Source organism: Mus caroli, unplaced genomic scaffold, assembly GCF_978045245.1.
Source record: "Mus caroli unplaced genomic scaffold, Mus_caroli_1 scaffold_1, whole genome shotgun sequence".
NCBI lineage: Eukaryota > Metazoa > Chordata > Mammalia > Rodentia > Muridae > Mus > Mus caroli.
In genome coordinates this window covers 187,736,428-187,753,183 of record NW_028227256.1, presented here as the reverse complement: position 1 = coordinate 187,753,183, position 16,756 = coordinate 187,736,428, and the positions used below count along the sequence as shown (strand labels likewise).

The 16,756-nt window shown below is 46.4% G+C and overlaps 1 protein-coding gene and 1 long non-coding RNA gene across 3 annotated transcripts in view; one reads left to right on the top strand and one right to left on the bottom strand.

Moving 5' to 3' along the window:
* Positions 1 to 2,827: 2,827 nt before the first annotated feature.
* Positions 2,828 to 12,342, bottom strand: LOC115032133 (uncharacterized). 2 transcript variants are annotated; one of them, XR_015046628.1, is made up of 3 exons: positions 12,253 to 12,342; positions 3,537 to 3,659; positions 2,828 to 3,124 (listed from the first exon to the last, which is right to left on the bottom strand). It is a non-coding gene; the product is annotated as an uncharacterized LOC115032133 (long non-coding RNA). The 2 variants fall into 2 exon arrangements; XR_003837768.2 differs by lacking the exon at positions 12,253 to 12,342 and adding an exon at positions 4,448 to 4,497.
* Positions 12,343 to 13,542: 1,200 nt separating this feature from the next.
* Positions 13,543 to 16,756, top strand: part of Smyd2 (SET and MYND domain containing 2) — a 41,464-nt gene continuing 38,250 nt past the window's right edge. The window contains exon 1 of the mRNA XM_021167841.3: positions 13,543 to 13,833. Within this exon, the coding sequence (XP_021023500.1) occupies positions 13,661 to 13,833 (173 nt within the window). The 5' untranslated portion in view covers positions 13,543 to 13,660. The remainder of the gene's footprint in view (positions 13,834 to 16,756) is intronic.

Genomic DNA, 16,756 nt, shown 5'->3' with positions numbered 1-16,756 from the left:
CTTTGTGTGTGTCTGCATGTATCCATGCTGCATCTTTGTGAGTTTGTATGCACCACTTATATACAGGTGTCTATAGAGCAGTGGTTCTCAACTTGTGGGTCACAAACCTTTGGGGTCACATATCGGATATCCTGCAATCAAATATTTGCATTATGATTCATAACAGTAGCAAAATTATAGTTATGAAGTAGCAATGCAAACAGTTTTATGGTTGGGAGTTAACACAGCATGAGGAATTTAAAAAGTGACAGCATTGAGAAGGTTGAGAGCAACTGCCGGAGAGGGTTGGATATCCTGGAACTAGATACAGGCAGTTGTGAGATATCACACGGTGATGGGAACCAAGCCCAGGTCCTTTGTGGAGAGGCAGAGGGAGTCCTCGGTTAATGTGCACTGTTGACACAATTGTTGTCAAGAAGGCCAGTCCATCAGACTCATGGGAACGGCAAGGCCTGCCTATGCCAGAGTAGGGATGTTGACAAACAGTTGGCCATTAGCTAAAAACAGAACGTGCAGAGGACCCCAGATGACGGCAGGATCACAATCCCCCCTAGACCGCTCCCCTGTAAGATCCCTGACCAAGATGAGCTAACCTGCTTTCTTATCCGTGCTGTATATAATACACACTCTGAGAATCTGAGCTGTGCGTGTGTCTTTCTCCAAGTGCACACGGCCCGTCCGATCCCAGCTTTGTGCGGCTTGTACCTACCTGTCTTAATTTCCCATCACCCCCAGGCAGGTGTCTGAGACCCAGCTCTCAGGCTGTGGCAGACCTCTGTAGGAGGAGTAAGAACTCTTAATCACACAGTCATCGTTCTGGCGCTTATGCAAACAAAATGTTCATAGCAATCTGGGAGAGTCCTTTCTCTTTCCTCCTGATTTCCTCCATACGAGGCCCTCTGAGATTCCCTTACCCTTCTCCCTCCATTTCCTTGGTACAAGGTTAATAACAGGAAACCACACTGAACAAACCCTTCTCTATTCTCCTCCTACGTTACTGACATATTTTAAGTATCTGAACCAATGTCTTCATCAAATTAAGGATGTCTGCAAAACTTCTCCTTAAAGATTAAAGTTTTAACTCGTGACCTATAAAGGGGCAATACCACGAAGTGATTCTAAGCCTGGCCTATGCAGCCACATAGACCTATGCGAGTTCAAGCCAAGCTATACAGTTCGTGATCTGTGAGAAGTACGGTGGTTCTGCTTCTCACACCTCACAGAACAGTGCAACCTGAGAGGCGCAGGTAAAGGGGTGGCTGGTGGGTAGTGAGTGCCCTGTGAGGCCAGCTCCCTTTACAGTTGTGAGCAGCCACTTCTGTTGAATGACTGGGCTGGTGTAAGAGAAATGGGGGGGGCAGCTTCACAGCTTCCCCAGATACATACGACCTATGGTGGCTCAGGTTTTGGGTTTGGGAAGTGTAGGTTTTATGCCTCGTGTCTTCTTGATAAATGACAACCATTGGAGACTCAGAAGGGAGATGGAAGGTGGGTGAGACTCAGAGGTGAGCCATTCTGACCAGACACTGTAGTCTGGTCAGACAGATGGATCCTTATGAGAGATGACGCAGGGTAGTTCCCTCCCCCATTCGTGTGTATGCCTATCTTTACTCTCATGGATCACACGTGCACCACTTCCTTTTAACTCTTAGAGGCTGACAACCATGTGCTGTGCAGCTGAATGGAAGCCTCACCCTCTTTCCAGGCCTACCCCTATGAGATCAGGGCAAAGCTGTTTTCTATTTCAAGGACTTGACTTGAAATAGACTCTTGATCAGCTGCCTCCCTCCCCTTCACCACACACTGCCCGCCCCCATGACACTGCTGATATGTTCTCCGTCCACCACATCTCAGTGTCTGCTTCTGGGGACCCTGGACTGGACCCTTAACTGTGAAAGAGTTTGGGAAGCTAGAGTATGGCTACACATCTACAAAATCTGGAGCGCTCATGCCTGCACGACAAGTCCTTTGCAAGCGTTACGTGTGGTTGTATTCAGAGGATGAGCCCGCCGCACCAAGGACAACCCAGGATGCTCCATAGGAGCTTCAGACAAACACAAGTGCAGACACACAAACTCTTAAAAGTATTGACAGTGCAGCCTCGTGCATGTAATTGCTTCCGTCACATCACTGGCTGGCCCCTTGCCCTTAATTACAAGGGAATGAAGGCTCTGACTGAGTTGTAATACAAAGAGCCTGGTGCCACATGCCCCCATGAGACCCACCGCAGGCATTCAATTTAGCTAATAAGTATGGCTACTGGGAGACTTGAATGTCCTCTCTCCCGTGGGCGGCTTCTTCTTCTTCTTTATTATTTTTTTTTTAAATAAGTGAAGCTCTTTGGTTTGTCCTTTCACCCCGTTTCACAGAGTAGTTTCAAGGTGGCTTGTTTGAAGGCAAGCAGCAGGAGTCTTAAGAACTTAATTTTAAGAAATTCAAAGAGCAGAGAACATACTTTGTTCTTTGCCTTTCTTAAACCCATATTGCCAGCCTTTCATAGTAATTTGTCTTTTATAGATAAAATATACACAAAATCACTGAGAGGGGAAGGCAGCTGACGTGACCTTGGCCAACCAAGATCTTCTGTTTTTAAATGGCGTGCACCGAATGTATTATTAAGATTTCTACATGGCGGCATGCCCAGCGAGTAGGTCGGCTCAGGGAGAGAATTTACCGTTTCTTTATTTTTCAGTTCAAAAAAATAAGGGCAAAGAAACTTACACATAGGAATTTTTTTTTTTTTTGATTTTCATTTATTAGCTCCTGGGGAAGAAAAAAAAAAACCTAATATAGGCAGAATCCCAACATGCTAAACCCAGAACTAAAGTCACAGCGCCTGGGGACCGTGTGGTGTGAGTGAATCGTTGTGATCCTGGGTGCTAAAGAATCGATTCTTCCCGGGTTCTCTCATCTGACCCCGCTGCAGACTGGCTTTTGTCCACTTCCCAGCACTTGAGCCATTAATGATCTCCTCCAGGCCAGACTGAGCATCCGTCTTCTGCCTCGCCGGCTTTCATCTATCTGTTGCCTTTGTTCGGCTCCACCACAGTCTTCCTCCTCCTCCTCCATAAGCCTCGCTCCTAATTCCGTCTGATCCTTTAGTATTTCTGTTCTTTTCTATCTCCTATTTTAAAAATAAAAATGAAAAGGACAATTAGAGAAGAGAGGCAAAAAAAAAAAAAAGACCCAACCCAGCCCAACCCCAACAGTACTATTATTTTATTATATTTTTCTTCTATTTTTTCAGGGTGGTTTGGATGGATCATGAGTAGAATTTTTGTATCCTTCTCTAGTCTACCTAGTATTTTCCTTTCACTACCTCACATATTTATAACCTCTGATTCATCTTAATTTCTGCTCCGTTCCTGACTGGCCTTCACAGTCTATTGTCTTCCCTGTGGGTACCCAGAGCTCTGTACTCTTCCCTGAATCCACTCAAGAGCCCAGACTGTAGCCCACATTGTCATTTTCTGCTCCTTTGGATATATATCTCCTTTGGTCTAAGAGATGAGTGCATGTATTTTTGCATTATGTACCTGTGCCGTGCACATGCTACGGTGTCCTGGAAGGTACTGGAGGACAATGTGGAGTTGGTTCCAGTTGGTGCAGGTCGCCAGGCTTGGCAGTGAGCGCAACGCCCTCGGAACCACCTTTCCGGCCTGAGACAAATATCATTTTTAAAAAACAAACAAATAAACAAACAAACCAAACAAACAAACAAAAATTGAACAGCTCCATTCTTGGGGTTGTGTTCCTACAGAGATAGAGGCCAGCCTGGTCTATATCAAAAGTTGTAGTCCAGTCAAGTTTACACAGTGACACTCTGTCTTAAAAGCAAGCAAGCAAGCAAGTAAACAAACAAATGAAAACAAAATTTCAGATGTTTCTACTGTCTATAAGCTGGGAGTTGATTAAACAAATGACATGTAATAAAAGACCATGCAGCCATTATAAATTGCAACACTAGATGATGTCAGTTTGGGGCAGTTAAAGGTACTTGTTGTTCTTCCAGAAGACCTGAAGCCAGTTCCCAGCACCCAAGTGGGACAGGGCACAACATCTGTAACTCCAGCTCTAGGAGATCCAATACCCTCTTCTGGCCTCCTGGGGAGCCTGCACACATTCACATACATATACACATACATAGACATACACACACACACACACACACACATATACACTCACACATACACACATACATAGATATATATACATATACACACACATACACATATACACATACATAGATATACACATACACGTATACACACATACACACTCATACATACATATACACACATATAGACACATGCACATATACATACATACAAACTTACACATACATAGACATGCACATATGCACACATACATACACACAGTACACATATACACACATACACATATGTACACATAAACTTTAAAATTTTGAGCAGGTGTGGTGACACACATCTATAATCCCAGTAGTCAAGAGGTGGTGACAGAAGTATTCTGTGTTGGAGATCAGCCTATGTTATGCAATGACACTCTGTAAACAAACAAACAAACAAACAAATAAATAAATATTTAAACACAGAGAGAAGAATAAAAACGTAACGAAAGTTATGATCTCATTCAATTTCATATGGCCTCATGTTTCGTGACCTAAAATAATCTTCTGGGTCCCTGTGGTCCCTACTCATGACCAGGACCTGAAACAAATCAAGGTATCTAATTCTAATTAATTCTAATCCTAATTCTGATTCTACTTGAAGACGCAGCAGCCTGAGTTAACAGTTCCAAGCAGTGGAAATGGCGCTGTGATACATTTGCACTGTCCATGTCTCTAAATTTAAGACTCTAATATGAGGGCTGGGGAGATGGCTCAGCGGTTAAGAGCATTGACCACTCTTCCAGAGGTCCCGAGTTCAATTCCCAGCAACCACATAGTGGCCGTCAACCATTTGTAATGGGATCCGATGCCCTCTTCTGCTGTGTCCGAAGACAACTAGAGTGTACTCATGTAAATAAAATAAATAAATCTAAAAGGAAGAAGAGTCTAAAGCAATGGCTTTGAAAAGGTGGTGGGACCCTTAGAGAACTGACAATTTTTGTCTTATCTAGAGTATTCAGTACTACTTCCTATAGCCACCATCATGGAAAGAGCCAAGGGGAGTCTGGGGAGACAGCTCAGCACTTAGGAGTGGGTACTGTTCTTATAGAAGACCTACAGGGGCGTGGCCTGCGGTTGCCAGGCTGTGAACACCTGTGGCTCAGCATCAGATACAATGTAAAGTCTCTGATGTCTCCTGCGGCTCTTGCTGCCACGGCCCAGAATGCCTCCTCTGCTTTACTTTCCCCAAGAATAAACTTTCTTTCTCAAAGTATATGCTTAAAAGAATCCTCCATCATGTCCTGCTCCTACAAGTGTCTTCCGTCTGAGTCTCTCATTTTCCTGAGGCCCAGAGTGTTCAGAATCTGAAGAAGGTGGCAGAGCAGTTGACAGATTTGAAAAACAACAACAAGTCCAGGAGAGTGTGTTTAACGGGCTGAGCTTCACCGTTGTAAGTTAAAAATAGAATGTCAAGGTGCTGGAAGCGGCCTGCCTCTGTGTCAGCCAGTGTTGGTTTATAATTCCCAAATGGCAGAACTCCATCTGTGCTGTATTATCCGTCCCCTTAAGAAGTGTTTATTGAGCACCTACATTCTGTCTGGCACTGCCTGGGGCTACAGCAGTGATCAGAACAGACGCCCCTGAGAGCCTGAGGCTGAGCATCTCTTGGTTTTTATAGCTTTCTCATTATGTCCCTTCTTCTACAGCCTAAACTCCCGGAGAACAAGAACGGGCTTTAACTAAATTTCCAGTCCCCGACAGCACCCAAAGGAGGTTAGGCATTGGCACTGATAAATCAAGAGACGCTAACCGTGCACTACATGACGCAACCCGAGTGCACTCATCCTTTGCACGGGCCCTTCCCTGGGCTTACCCTTGGCCCTGAGCTGCTCTTAACTGCTCTTTATTCTTCCCCACTTGCTACTGCCTCTCCTTTCCGTGTCAGTGTCTCTGATCTCACTGTATAAAATGCTAGAGAAACAACGCTGGCGATGGTGCAGTAAAGGAAGATTTAGAGATCAGTACGAGAAATGCGAAGTTTCATCTGATGCTTTCAAAGTACCATGCTTTAGAAACACGCCAGTGAAGAGCACACTCCACTTCTTTCTTTAAAATGCCTTATTCCATTTTAGTGTGTGTGTGTGTGCATGTGTGTTTGTGTGTATATATGTGTATTGTGTCTTTGTTATGTGTGTATATGTTTGTTATGTCTGTATATGTGTATGTGTATATGTTTGTGTGTGTATTGTATATTATGTGAGCATGTGTATGTTTCTAAGTGTGTTATGTGTGTGGTGTATGTGTTATGTATGTGTGTGTTATGTGTGTATGTTGTTACAAGTGTCTATGTGTATGCTTGTGTATGTGTGTGTACATGTTTGTTTGTATGTATATATATTATGTGTTGTACGTGCATGCTTGTGTATGTGTATGTACACATGTGTGTATGTGTTGTGCGTGTAAGTTTGTGTGTCATATGTGTATATGTTCTGTATTGCATGTATATAGATTTGTGTGTATATGTGTATGTTATATGTATGTTTGTGGTATGGTGTGCATACATGTGTATGTTTGTATGTGTGTATATATGTGGGGGGGTATGTGTGTGTATGCGTGTGTTATGTGTATGTTTATGTTTGTATGTGTGTATTTATGTGTGTTATGTGTATGTGTATATGTGTGTATTGAGTGTGTGTTTGGTTTTTTTTGTGTGTGTGTGTCTGTGTGTGTCTATGTGTGTGTGTGTGTGTGTCTGTGTGTGTAAGTGCAGCTCCCCAGGGTTGAACTTGGTTCTTTCAGCTTGTCATTGAGCACCTTCATCTCCTGAGCCATTTCTCCTTAGATTTCATAAAAAGGGAGTCTTTATCATTTGTGAGATCTAAGCTATATTTAACATAATATATAAGCTCATTCGTTAACAATGAAACCAGGAGTGTTTTTTTCCCAGATTAGAGAAAAATATTAAGTTTTGCTTTTATCTTAACAATTTGCTGTGTGACAAGCATTTAAGGCTATTGATGCTTAATCTTTATTGAGATGTAAAGAGCTAGCATGGAGGGGGCTTTCTAAGCATTGCGCCACCCCCATGCAAAGGACACCTGAGCATGCTCTGCTCCACGAAGCCGATGATCTTCTGCATGTTCAATAACTAAATGGATTCTTCAACTCACAGCAATTAACACTTTTATTTCTGTTTTTCTTCCCTCATACAAAAGAAATAAAGTAAACAATTGTACTAAAACTCTCTGGAAAGCCGGCCTTGGAGACAGGCTGCACTTTGCAGCTTGAAGTGTCCGGCCCTCGCAGCTGCAGCTTCTTTTGTGGCCGTTTCAGCTCTCACATAAAACCAACAAGGATTTCTCAGAAGGGTGAGAAACAAAAGCTTTAAAACTGGCTTCCTGTGAGTCCACCAAGGGCATGGCCTTTGGGAACAAAGTCAAGTTCTGATCCAGCCCCCTCCTGCGGCCACTAGATGACACTGCCGCCCCAAAAATAACAAAGTGTTTCGCCCATTCATTGCAGAGAAATCACATGGCTCAGAACTTAGCTGCACATGTTGTTGCTGCTGCTCCTCTTCTTTCTCTTTTTTCCTTCCTTCCTTCCTTCCTTCCTTCCTTCCTTCCTTCCTTCCTTCCTTTCTTTCTTTCTTTCTTCCTTCCTTCCTTTCTCTCTCTCTCTCTCTCTCTCTCTCTCTCTCTCTTTCTTTCTTTTCTTTCTTCCGTCCTCTCTCTCTCTCTCTCTCTCTCTCTCACTTTCTTCTTGTTCTTCTTGTTCTTGTTCTCCTTCTCCTTCTCCTCCTTCTCCTTCTTCTTCTTTTTCTTCTTCTCTTCAGTATATAGATAGGAAAGTAGTGAGATTTCCAAGAGAGAAAAACCTGTCCAGTTCATGCATCTTTTTCAGGATGAACCGCTTCAGGAACAGGAACTTTGTTTGGGTTTTGTTGCCCTTTATATTCAGTCTTTAGTATCTGTTGAAAAGTGTTATTGTTCCTGAGTCACGATGGCAAACTCAGCTTAACTACCATAGGCAAGCTGAACAAGCTGGTCACGTAGGAAATCAGTTAGGGGCTGGCCAGACTGCTCGGTAATAAAAGCTCTTGCTTCCAAGTCTTTACAACCTGAGTTTGATCCACCAGGAGCCACCCACAAAGTGGAAGGAGAAAATAGACTCGTGCAAGTTTTCCTCTGACCTTCTCATGTGTCATGGTACATGCTTGTGCACACAGACACACAGACACACATACACAGACATACACACACAGAGACACATGCACAGACATACATACACAGAGACACACATACACAGACATACACACACACACATATACAAACATACGTACACACACACATACATAGTAAAGAAATAAAAGAAGTGCCAGGCAGTGGTGGCACATGCCTTTATTCCCAGCACTTGGGAGGCAGAGGCAGGTGGATTTCTGAGTTAGAGGCCAGCCTGCTCTACAAAGTGAGTTCCAGGACAGCCAGGGCATAAAGAGAAATCCTGTCTCGAAAAACCAAAAAAAAAAAAAAAAAGAAAGAAAGAAAAGAAGCAAAAGAATCAGAGAGTTATGTGTACACTACTGCACTCTTGATCTGGCTTCTATCCCCCTTTCCACAGACAGACACACAGACAATCCTACGTGAATAGCTTCTTCCGGGGGTAAGAGCACCTGACAGAAATGCTGCAATGCAGCTGGGCTTAGGTGTCTATTGTGAATTATGCATGAGGGGACTCGGCTCTCACTGCAGTTAAGCACAGAAGCAAAGGCTATTTCCGTTCATGGCTGCATCCTTGCTTGCCAGCAAGATAGCAGAGCACAGGGGGTGAGGGCTTTGGCCCTTCGAATCCACAAACATTCCAAGCTGACATCTACAGCTATAGCTCTGGGATCCAGAAAACACTTCTATCCATTCACTGGGACTTTCTTTATAACTATAGGCAACTGCCTTAAATATTACAATCAATAGTGATACTAATCTCTTTGTGTTCTTCCTAGATTTGCTTAATTAGAAGAGATTATTTTATGTTTGGCTATGGTATAATAAATCTAGGAGTTAATTTACACCACCACCACCACCACAGAACGGTGCTCTTGAGATCAGTGTCACCAACGTTCAAGCATTTCTTAGAGCTTTGGATGCTCAAGTCACTCAGCAAACACTACAGAGCTAACAACACCTCTCTAAGCTCGCCAGTGAGAAAGCAGTGACTCACCACAGCATGCATGAACTCACTCTGTGTCTGTGTGTGTGTGGTCTGTCTGTCTGTCTGTCTCTGTCTCTCTCTGTCTTTCTGTCTGTCTCTCTGCATCTCTCTCTCTCTCTCTGAAAACACAGCACAGACAAGACTTTATGCAGAGAGTTGGAGGTGGAGGGATGCTACCAACTACTCCTCAAAACAGCTGAGCAGGACAGAGGTGGGTGTTTGGGTTTTGATTGTTTTGTGTGTACATGCTTTTATATTTGGGTGTGTGTGTGTTGGTTTAGCTTTTGGATGTTTTTGGTGTTGGGAACAGAGTCTCACTATGTAGTTCCATTTGATATGGAACTCACTCTGTAGACCAGGCTGGCCTCAGTGATCCACCTGCCTCACTTATTGAACAGTGAGACTGAATACATGTGTCACCACGCTCAGCTTTTCGTTTGATTTTTAAAGACTTATTTAACTTTGGGGTGTGTGTGTGTGTGTGTGTGTGTGTGTGTGTGTGTGTGTGTGTTGCATGTCTGCCTGTCTATCTGCCAGATGAGTACAAGCATCCACAGAGGATAGAAGAAGCTACTGGATCCCCTGGAACTGTAGATACAGGCAGTTGTAAACAGCCTGATGTGGGTGCTGGGAACTGAACTCAGGCCCTGTGGGAAGACAGCAAGCACTCAATTGCTGAGCCATCTTTCCAGAGAGCAGAGCTCTGGGCTGATGTGAGAGACAAGGAAGGGCTATTGAGGAGGGCAGTGCACTAATCTAGACACAAACATTGCTGGACTAGGGTTAGGGGCTCTGGTTCATTGAGAAACAGCAATGAAGTGGCCCAGGGCATGGATTCATGGCTAAATATACTGGCTTTGATTAAAGTGATTTTTAGATTTTTCCAGTGATTAGAGCCAAACTCAGGGTCTTGTACATGCCAAATAAGAACAATTCCATGGGTCTACATGCCCAGCCTTGCACACACAATTTTAAGTTTAGGCCTTCATCTACAACATGTCAATAGAGAGATTAAATGAGAATTTGTACAATTTTTATTTGTGTGTTGGGGAGTGGGGCTTCGCCTGCATGTATTTGCATCACATGCCTGTTGCGTCAGAGGAGGACACCGTGCCCCTTGAGGCTGGAGTTAGAGGTGGTTATGAGCCACCCTGTGGGTGCTAGAGAACCCATTCTTGTCCCTTTGTAAAATCGGCTTCTGCTCTTGGTCTCTTCTGGCCTCTAAACGAGGATGTGTTACAGGTGTACCTAGCACACGATGGGAGCTCTGTAAACGCTTCTTAAGTAAGATTATTCCCTGGGTGTCTAATGCTCTCCTACCCACTGAATTCGCAGTCAGGTCTTTGCTGATTGTCTTCCATGGAACTCAGTATTGTTTTGTGCTTTATATTGCTTTCCTGTGGCTTCTGTAACAAGTGACCATAGATGGGACAGTAGGCCAGACATGTGTACCTAGCATCCCTGAGCTGAACTCAGGATGTTGTAAGCCATGCTCAGAACGGGGCACTGAGGAAAGGCAGGTCTCGCTGACAGTCTTAAAAAGACCACATCAAGTCAATCTGTGTCCTTACAGCATGTGCTGCCTCCTCTTCCAACCATGTCAAATCTCTTTCTGCCTCTCTGGAAAGGGGCTTTGGGATGGAATTGAGTTGGGGGCTCACACTAGCTCCAGCCCTCAATATATTGGTAAGACTCCCCCTTAACCTTACAAGGTAATGTTTACAAGCTCTAGATATGAGGCCCTAATAATATCTTTGAGTGGCATTACCCAGGTCCTTCAGAACTATCTCGTACCTTCCTACAATAGTATGAGCACCCGATTAGACCCCAGCTGTCTGTGGCTATAGGACCCCAAAGTGCTGGGTCTCCTCTGCACATGCGCAGCAGATAAAGTACATATAGAGGAACAACAGAGGGCCGGGGCGTGTTCCCTGCTGGCCCCTCTGCCAGGGCTTCATTTCCGAGCCCAGAGCTGTTTCTTCCACGTGTTAATCTGCAGCTGGAAGGATGCGTTACAAATGGATTAGATGATCTTTTAGGCGGTTAAGCAGAGGGGGCCTTCATCCTGTGCCGTGCCCGTATTTCAACGTGAGGTGAAGAAATCCCAAATCTTTCCAACACCGATTTTTCCCAAATCATGGGACAAGCGGGAGAGGAGCTGGTACACAGGCGGGCCCTGGCAGCCAGACAGCTTCCTTTATGGAATGTGAGACCGCTGAGTGGCAGAGCGGCAAGCATGAGATGCATGGAGGGTGCTGTCATCGGTCTGCCCCGGCTGGCTGGGAGCCGCGCCTTGGCCATTTATTTTAAGCACGGGTTTTATCATTACAGGAGGCTCCTAACTTTACAGCTATTGCCTCACTGCCCCGGCTCCAGTCATTCGAATTCATCCCGACTTTTCTGAAATGAAGCCGCTTGTTTTCCAGTGTTCTCCGGTAACGCTCAACCTCTGCCCTGAGATGCCCTGGATTGAGTCCCCAGTGCCCCGGGGGACCGGGTGTGGTGCTGCATACCTGTAATACCATCACTAGGGAGACAGAGGCAGGAGGATCCAAAACTCAAGGTCATTCTCTGGTACTTAGGGAGGTTGAGGCCAGCCTGTCTCAAAACAAAACACTCAGTAGGAGAAAGGTGTGTGTGTGTGTGTGTGTGTGTGTGTGTGTGTGTGTGTGTGTGTGTGTGTGTAAGTAATGGAACACATTTCTCAAACTCTGCAGTGAGTTCTTGGAAGAGTAAACCATGTACTGAGTTTACAAACATGTTGCTTGTTTATTTCTATGTCTTTTCTTCTTTGTACTGCTAAGACATCCTTCCGCAAATCAGAATGCTAAAAAGCAAGCCAAAATGAATCCAAAAAACACGCTGCAGATCTACATAGGTGGGCGTCTTTAGAAAGTCTCAAGATTTGAGAAAATGCTTCCAGCAGACGACAGAGTGGGCTCTAGGCACAAACCTACCTGAGAATGTTGCTCGTCACAGGTGAGTAGGGTATGGAAGAGAGTTTCCCAAATCTTACACCTATTTTAAGGTAGGCAAGATGTGTTAAATAAGCACATTAGCTCAATGGTACCCAGTAACTAAGGGTTATTATTACGTGGAATTGAAGGATCCAGGCCTACACTTTGTCCCAGTTTATAGTCCAGTGATATCCATGGTTACTAAAATGGATACATGGGCCTACAAGATAGTTCAGAGTATAAAGGCACCTACCACCAAACCTGACAGACAAACCAGACACAGGCCCCATGTGGTAGAAGGTGAGAACCCACCCCTGCAAGTTGCCCTCTGACCTCTACACATGTTCCCAGCATACATGACACAGGGGTATGCTTGCACACATGCACTCATACATACAAAAAAAAGGGTAATAATAAAAAATAAAAATGGGCCAAAGAACCCATACCCACGGTGCCCTTTCCTTGGAGGAAGGCTTATTCATATTATCACTAAAGAAATTTTATTCACGGGCTCCAAATCCCCCATTCTATGATTGGCCCTGTGAACGAAAGCTGGAGAAAAAAAAAACCTGCAGCTGGCGCTGACCCTCTTTCTGCAAAGCTAATTAACCGATTTGAACTTCAACCTTTGCGGAGAGGCTGCAATCTCTGGAGCTTATTGGCAGTTTTCCTTGGGCCCTCTCCAGTTCCCTTAATAGCTACCCGTTGCCTATCCTGTGTCTAACCTACCAGCTTGTGAATAACAGGTAAAACCGTCTGGAATATAATCAAGCCATACATTGAGAGTGCAGTCAGATTGCATCTGAGGCCTATAGCTGAGGTTCCCTCCCTTCTGTAGCCAGCCTACCTGGGAGTCCCACCGATATATTTTTGACGTCTTTCTTGATTTATGACTTTCTTTTTCTGTTATTATGGGATTTTTTAATCAAATTGTTACAACGTTGGAACGTAGACTTTGGGGTAACCCAAACCTGGCCATGGCCCCTCCAGAATGGCTCCAGAATGAACTCTCTCTAAGTCCCCTGGGAGGTGAGAACTGTGTTTTTTAGCACGCACAGCTCAACTGCAAACCACACTCATTCATTCCCTGCTCCACCACCCGGGATCTTAGTGGGGACGCTGTCTGCGGGCACAGCGGGTGGTGGCCTGGGTGGCTTGGGACTCCAGCCTTTCTCACCGGGCAGCGCAGCCTGGCGGGTGCGGGCGGACTCCCGCGCGCGCGCCCTGCGCACCCTCGCACCGCCCTCCCGCCCTCCCGCCCCGCGCTCCGGGGCGCGGCCAGGGCACAGCACCCGCCCCGAGCAGAGCGCCGAGTTCCTTGAAGGCCGGCGGCCGCGGCAGACCTGCCTTCCCTCCCTCCTTCCCGTGACGCGCGGGCCCCGCAGCGCGCAGCCGCAGCGCCGCCAGCATGCGCGCCGAGGCCCGCGGCGGCCTGGAGCGCTTCTGCAGTGCGGGCAAGGGCCGGGGGCTCCGCGCGCTGCGGCCCTTCCACGTGGGCGACCTCCTCTTCTCCTGCCCGGCCTACGCCTGCGTGCTCACCGTGGGCGAGCGGGGCCACCACTGCGAGTGCTGCTTCGCCAGGTACGCGGGGACCGTGCGGGCGGGAGGGGCCACGCGCGGCCACGTGCGCCGCGTCCGCTGAGCCACGGCCTGCCCCGCAGCCCGACCTGCGCCGCCCCACGCGTGTCCGTTCTAGCTTAGGTTCCCTGTGGTCCCGAGGCCTCCCGGGCTGTCCTGAGATGGGCGGCTCCCCCACCCCCAGGGAGTGATGACCCGATCAGCCAGGGACGCTTCCGGTCATTCTTGAGGAGGGAAGCTATGGAACAGACACGCTTATGAGACTGGGCTCCGGGGACTGGGATGAGGGGGACACAGTTTGTTGGGAGAATATTTGATTGCAGTACTTCATACATGTCCTGAGTGTGTAGACGCTGTATCCACGCCCACATGCTAAGCCTTAAGGTAGTTGCCGATCTGGAAGGTGCGTTGGGATTCCCCCGCCCCACCCTGTGTCTTCATTTTACAGACACACTTTATCTTAAAGGCCGAGAAGAGATCATTTTACTGTTGGGACACTAAAGCCCAGAGAGAAAGGGTAGCTGTGTATACACAAGGCACTAATTAGGGGCTGGAGCCTGGCCTGTCAGGACTGAAGCATCCTGCCCACCCACTTCCTTGCTTCCTAAGTTTGCTGAGGTTGGGGGTCTGGTTTTGGAGTTGAGCCTGCCCCAGGCCATCTGTGGACGCCTGAGGAAGGAACCCTGCCTGACTTGCTTTGAAGGTCAGTGTCATCATCTTTGAAGTGGAGATGGTGGGCTAGATGAAGCTAACCTGGGGTTCTGCAGGTACCTCTTGTGGGCTGCCCCGAGTCCTGCACTCCACGAAGCTCTCAGCCTCCCAGACTCGTGCGCCTCGTTCTACAATAAGACAACAAAAGAATGGACAAAGGCTGCATATTAGAGTAATCTCGGCCGGACTCCCTGCCAGAACTGTCTTCCGCTGGGGGGCACCTGGAAAGGAACTAGACGCAGAAGCGTGCCGTGGGCAGCGGAAGGGCTGTATGTGATGTGCCTCTTTGAATTGGCGAGCCAAGAGCTAAAGGGTCATGGCACCACTTTGCGACGTTTGAGTGAAGTGAGCATTGGGTTTTCCCAAAGTTAAAAAGGCTGCTGCGACTGGTCCCTTGATCTTCTGAGCCTCGCTGTGGCTGGGAGTCTGCAGCAGTGTGGGTGTCTGCAGTAAAGGAGCAAAGCGGGTCACCCAGCACAGAGGGGGCCTCCGTCAGGGGTCCTGGAGCTTGCTGGAAGCCACGGTGTGCGGTGAGAAGCGTGGGCCTTGCGGAGTGCATAGTAGGGACTCGTGGCCAGTTCTCTCCTCCTGAAATTAAATATCTGCGTTGACAGCTGAGACGTGCTTCTCTCCTGTTGGGAGTGTCCTGATTGTACGCAGACAAACAAGCCTCCAGAAGTAACCTTACAAATCATCCAGCCTCAGGAATCCTGTCATTTGTGACAGCTAACCCCCCACTCCCCTTGACATTTGTTAATGTCACTAATTTTGCCTCAGTTCCCTCTCCTGGGCCCCTCCGGGCTGCCATTCCATTGTCAACCAATCTCTTCTGTTGGGCTTATGTAACAGTCAGACCTTGGAACTCAACCAAAATATTGCCCAAGAAATAAAACTCACAAGATCCGTGCTCCTAGAGAAATCTTCGTACCTCACCCCGTGGTCGCCGTCAAATCTGATTAGTTTTGCTAGATCGTTCTAAGACTGCTACTCCATCTCCGACTTGTGTGTGACTGAGGCCTGACCTGTTCATGTGTATTAAAGGGGTGATCCACAGCTCTGTGGAGTTGCAGGAGCATGCTACAGGTGGGGTGCGTGTCGGTTCATGTGTCATGCCCCCAGATAAAAGCTACGCTGTCCTTTTTTGTGCTAGAAGTATAGTATTATCACTTAAGATAGACGAGCCTCCTGGGGTCTCATGCCACATCTACTATGTTATAATTTAACTCACTTGGAAAGAAAAACTATTTCTCCAGGAGTGAGCATATTATATTAACGGAGAAATAATGGTAGAATGTTATTTTTTAAGCTCTCTACAAAATAGGATTCTTAGCGCCAGGGATTTTTTTATTCCCCCTTCTGGCAGTTTTAATTAGTATCACATTTTCTCAGCTTGGCGGGTGACATTTGGGAAGACGCAGAGCTTGCCTCAGCTGCTAGAAGGCGACTCCTAAATATATAAGTAACTTCAAGGTGAGAGCTCGCCCTCATAGATGCATACATATGCACGCCTGCCCACCCACCTGCCCATATGTCTGTGTACGTGTTTTGGTCACTGGTTAACATCTACACACAGTTCTTACACATTCTTTAAATATATATATATTTCAAACTGAAAACTGGACATTCTGACTCAATTTTATTGGCTTTAGAAAGAAAGGCTCAGCTGTGACCAGGGGTTGACTAGAATATTTATTCTTCCTCTGGGACCGAGGTCTCCCTCTTGATCTTTATTCTCTTGCTCCTGGACTGCTGTATAATGAGTTTGCTGCCTGTTCTGAGTGTGGAAGAGAGCCCAAAGGCCCTTGTGGCTCTTGCAGCAGGGCGCCCTGTGCTCTGCCAGACTCACTGGGACTGAGGCATTAAGAACAAAGAGGATGAGAAGTCCTGTCATGAGCAGTTAGACTTTTGCCCCCCTGTCCTCAGGTGAATTCCCTAACGGGTCCATCTTGCTTCTTCCATTGCCTGACATGAAATAGGCATTGATAGATGCAGTTACATAAAGGACCTCAGACCCCTGCATTGGAAGAAGAGGCAGCACTCAATGCTGCTCTGACTCCAGCTATTCTAGAATATTCTGTAAGAACTTGAGGAAATACAACTTCAAATGTTCTAAAATTATCATGATTTCTAGATGGGAGATTGGGTAGAGGCACTAATAAGGATTTTCCCTCATCTGTTAAATTCGTTTATTAAATACATAATGAAGATGAAGACA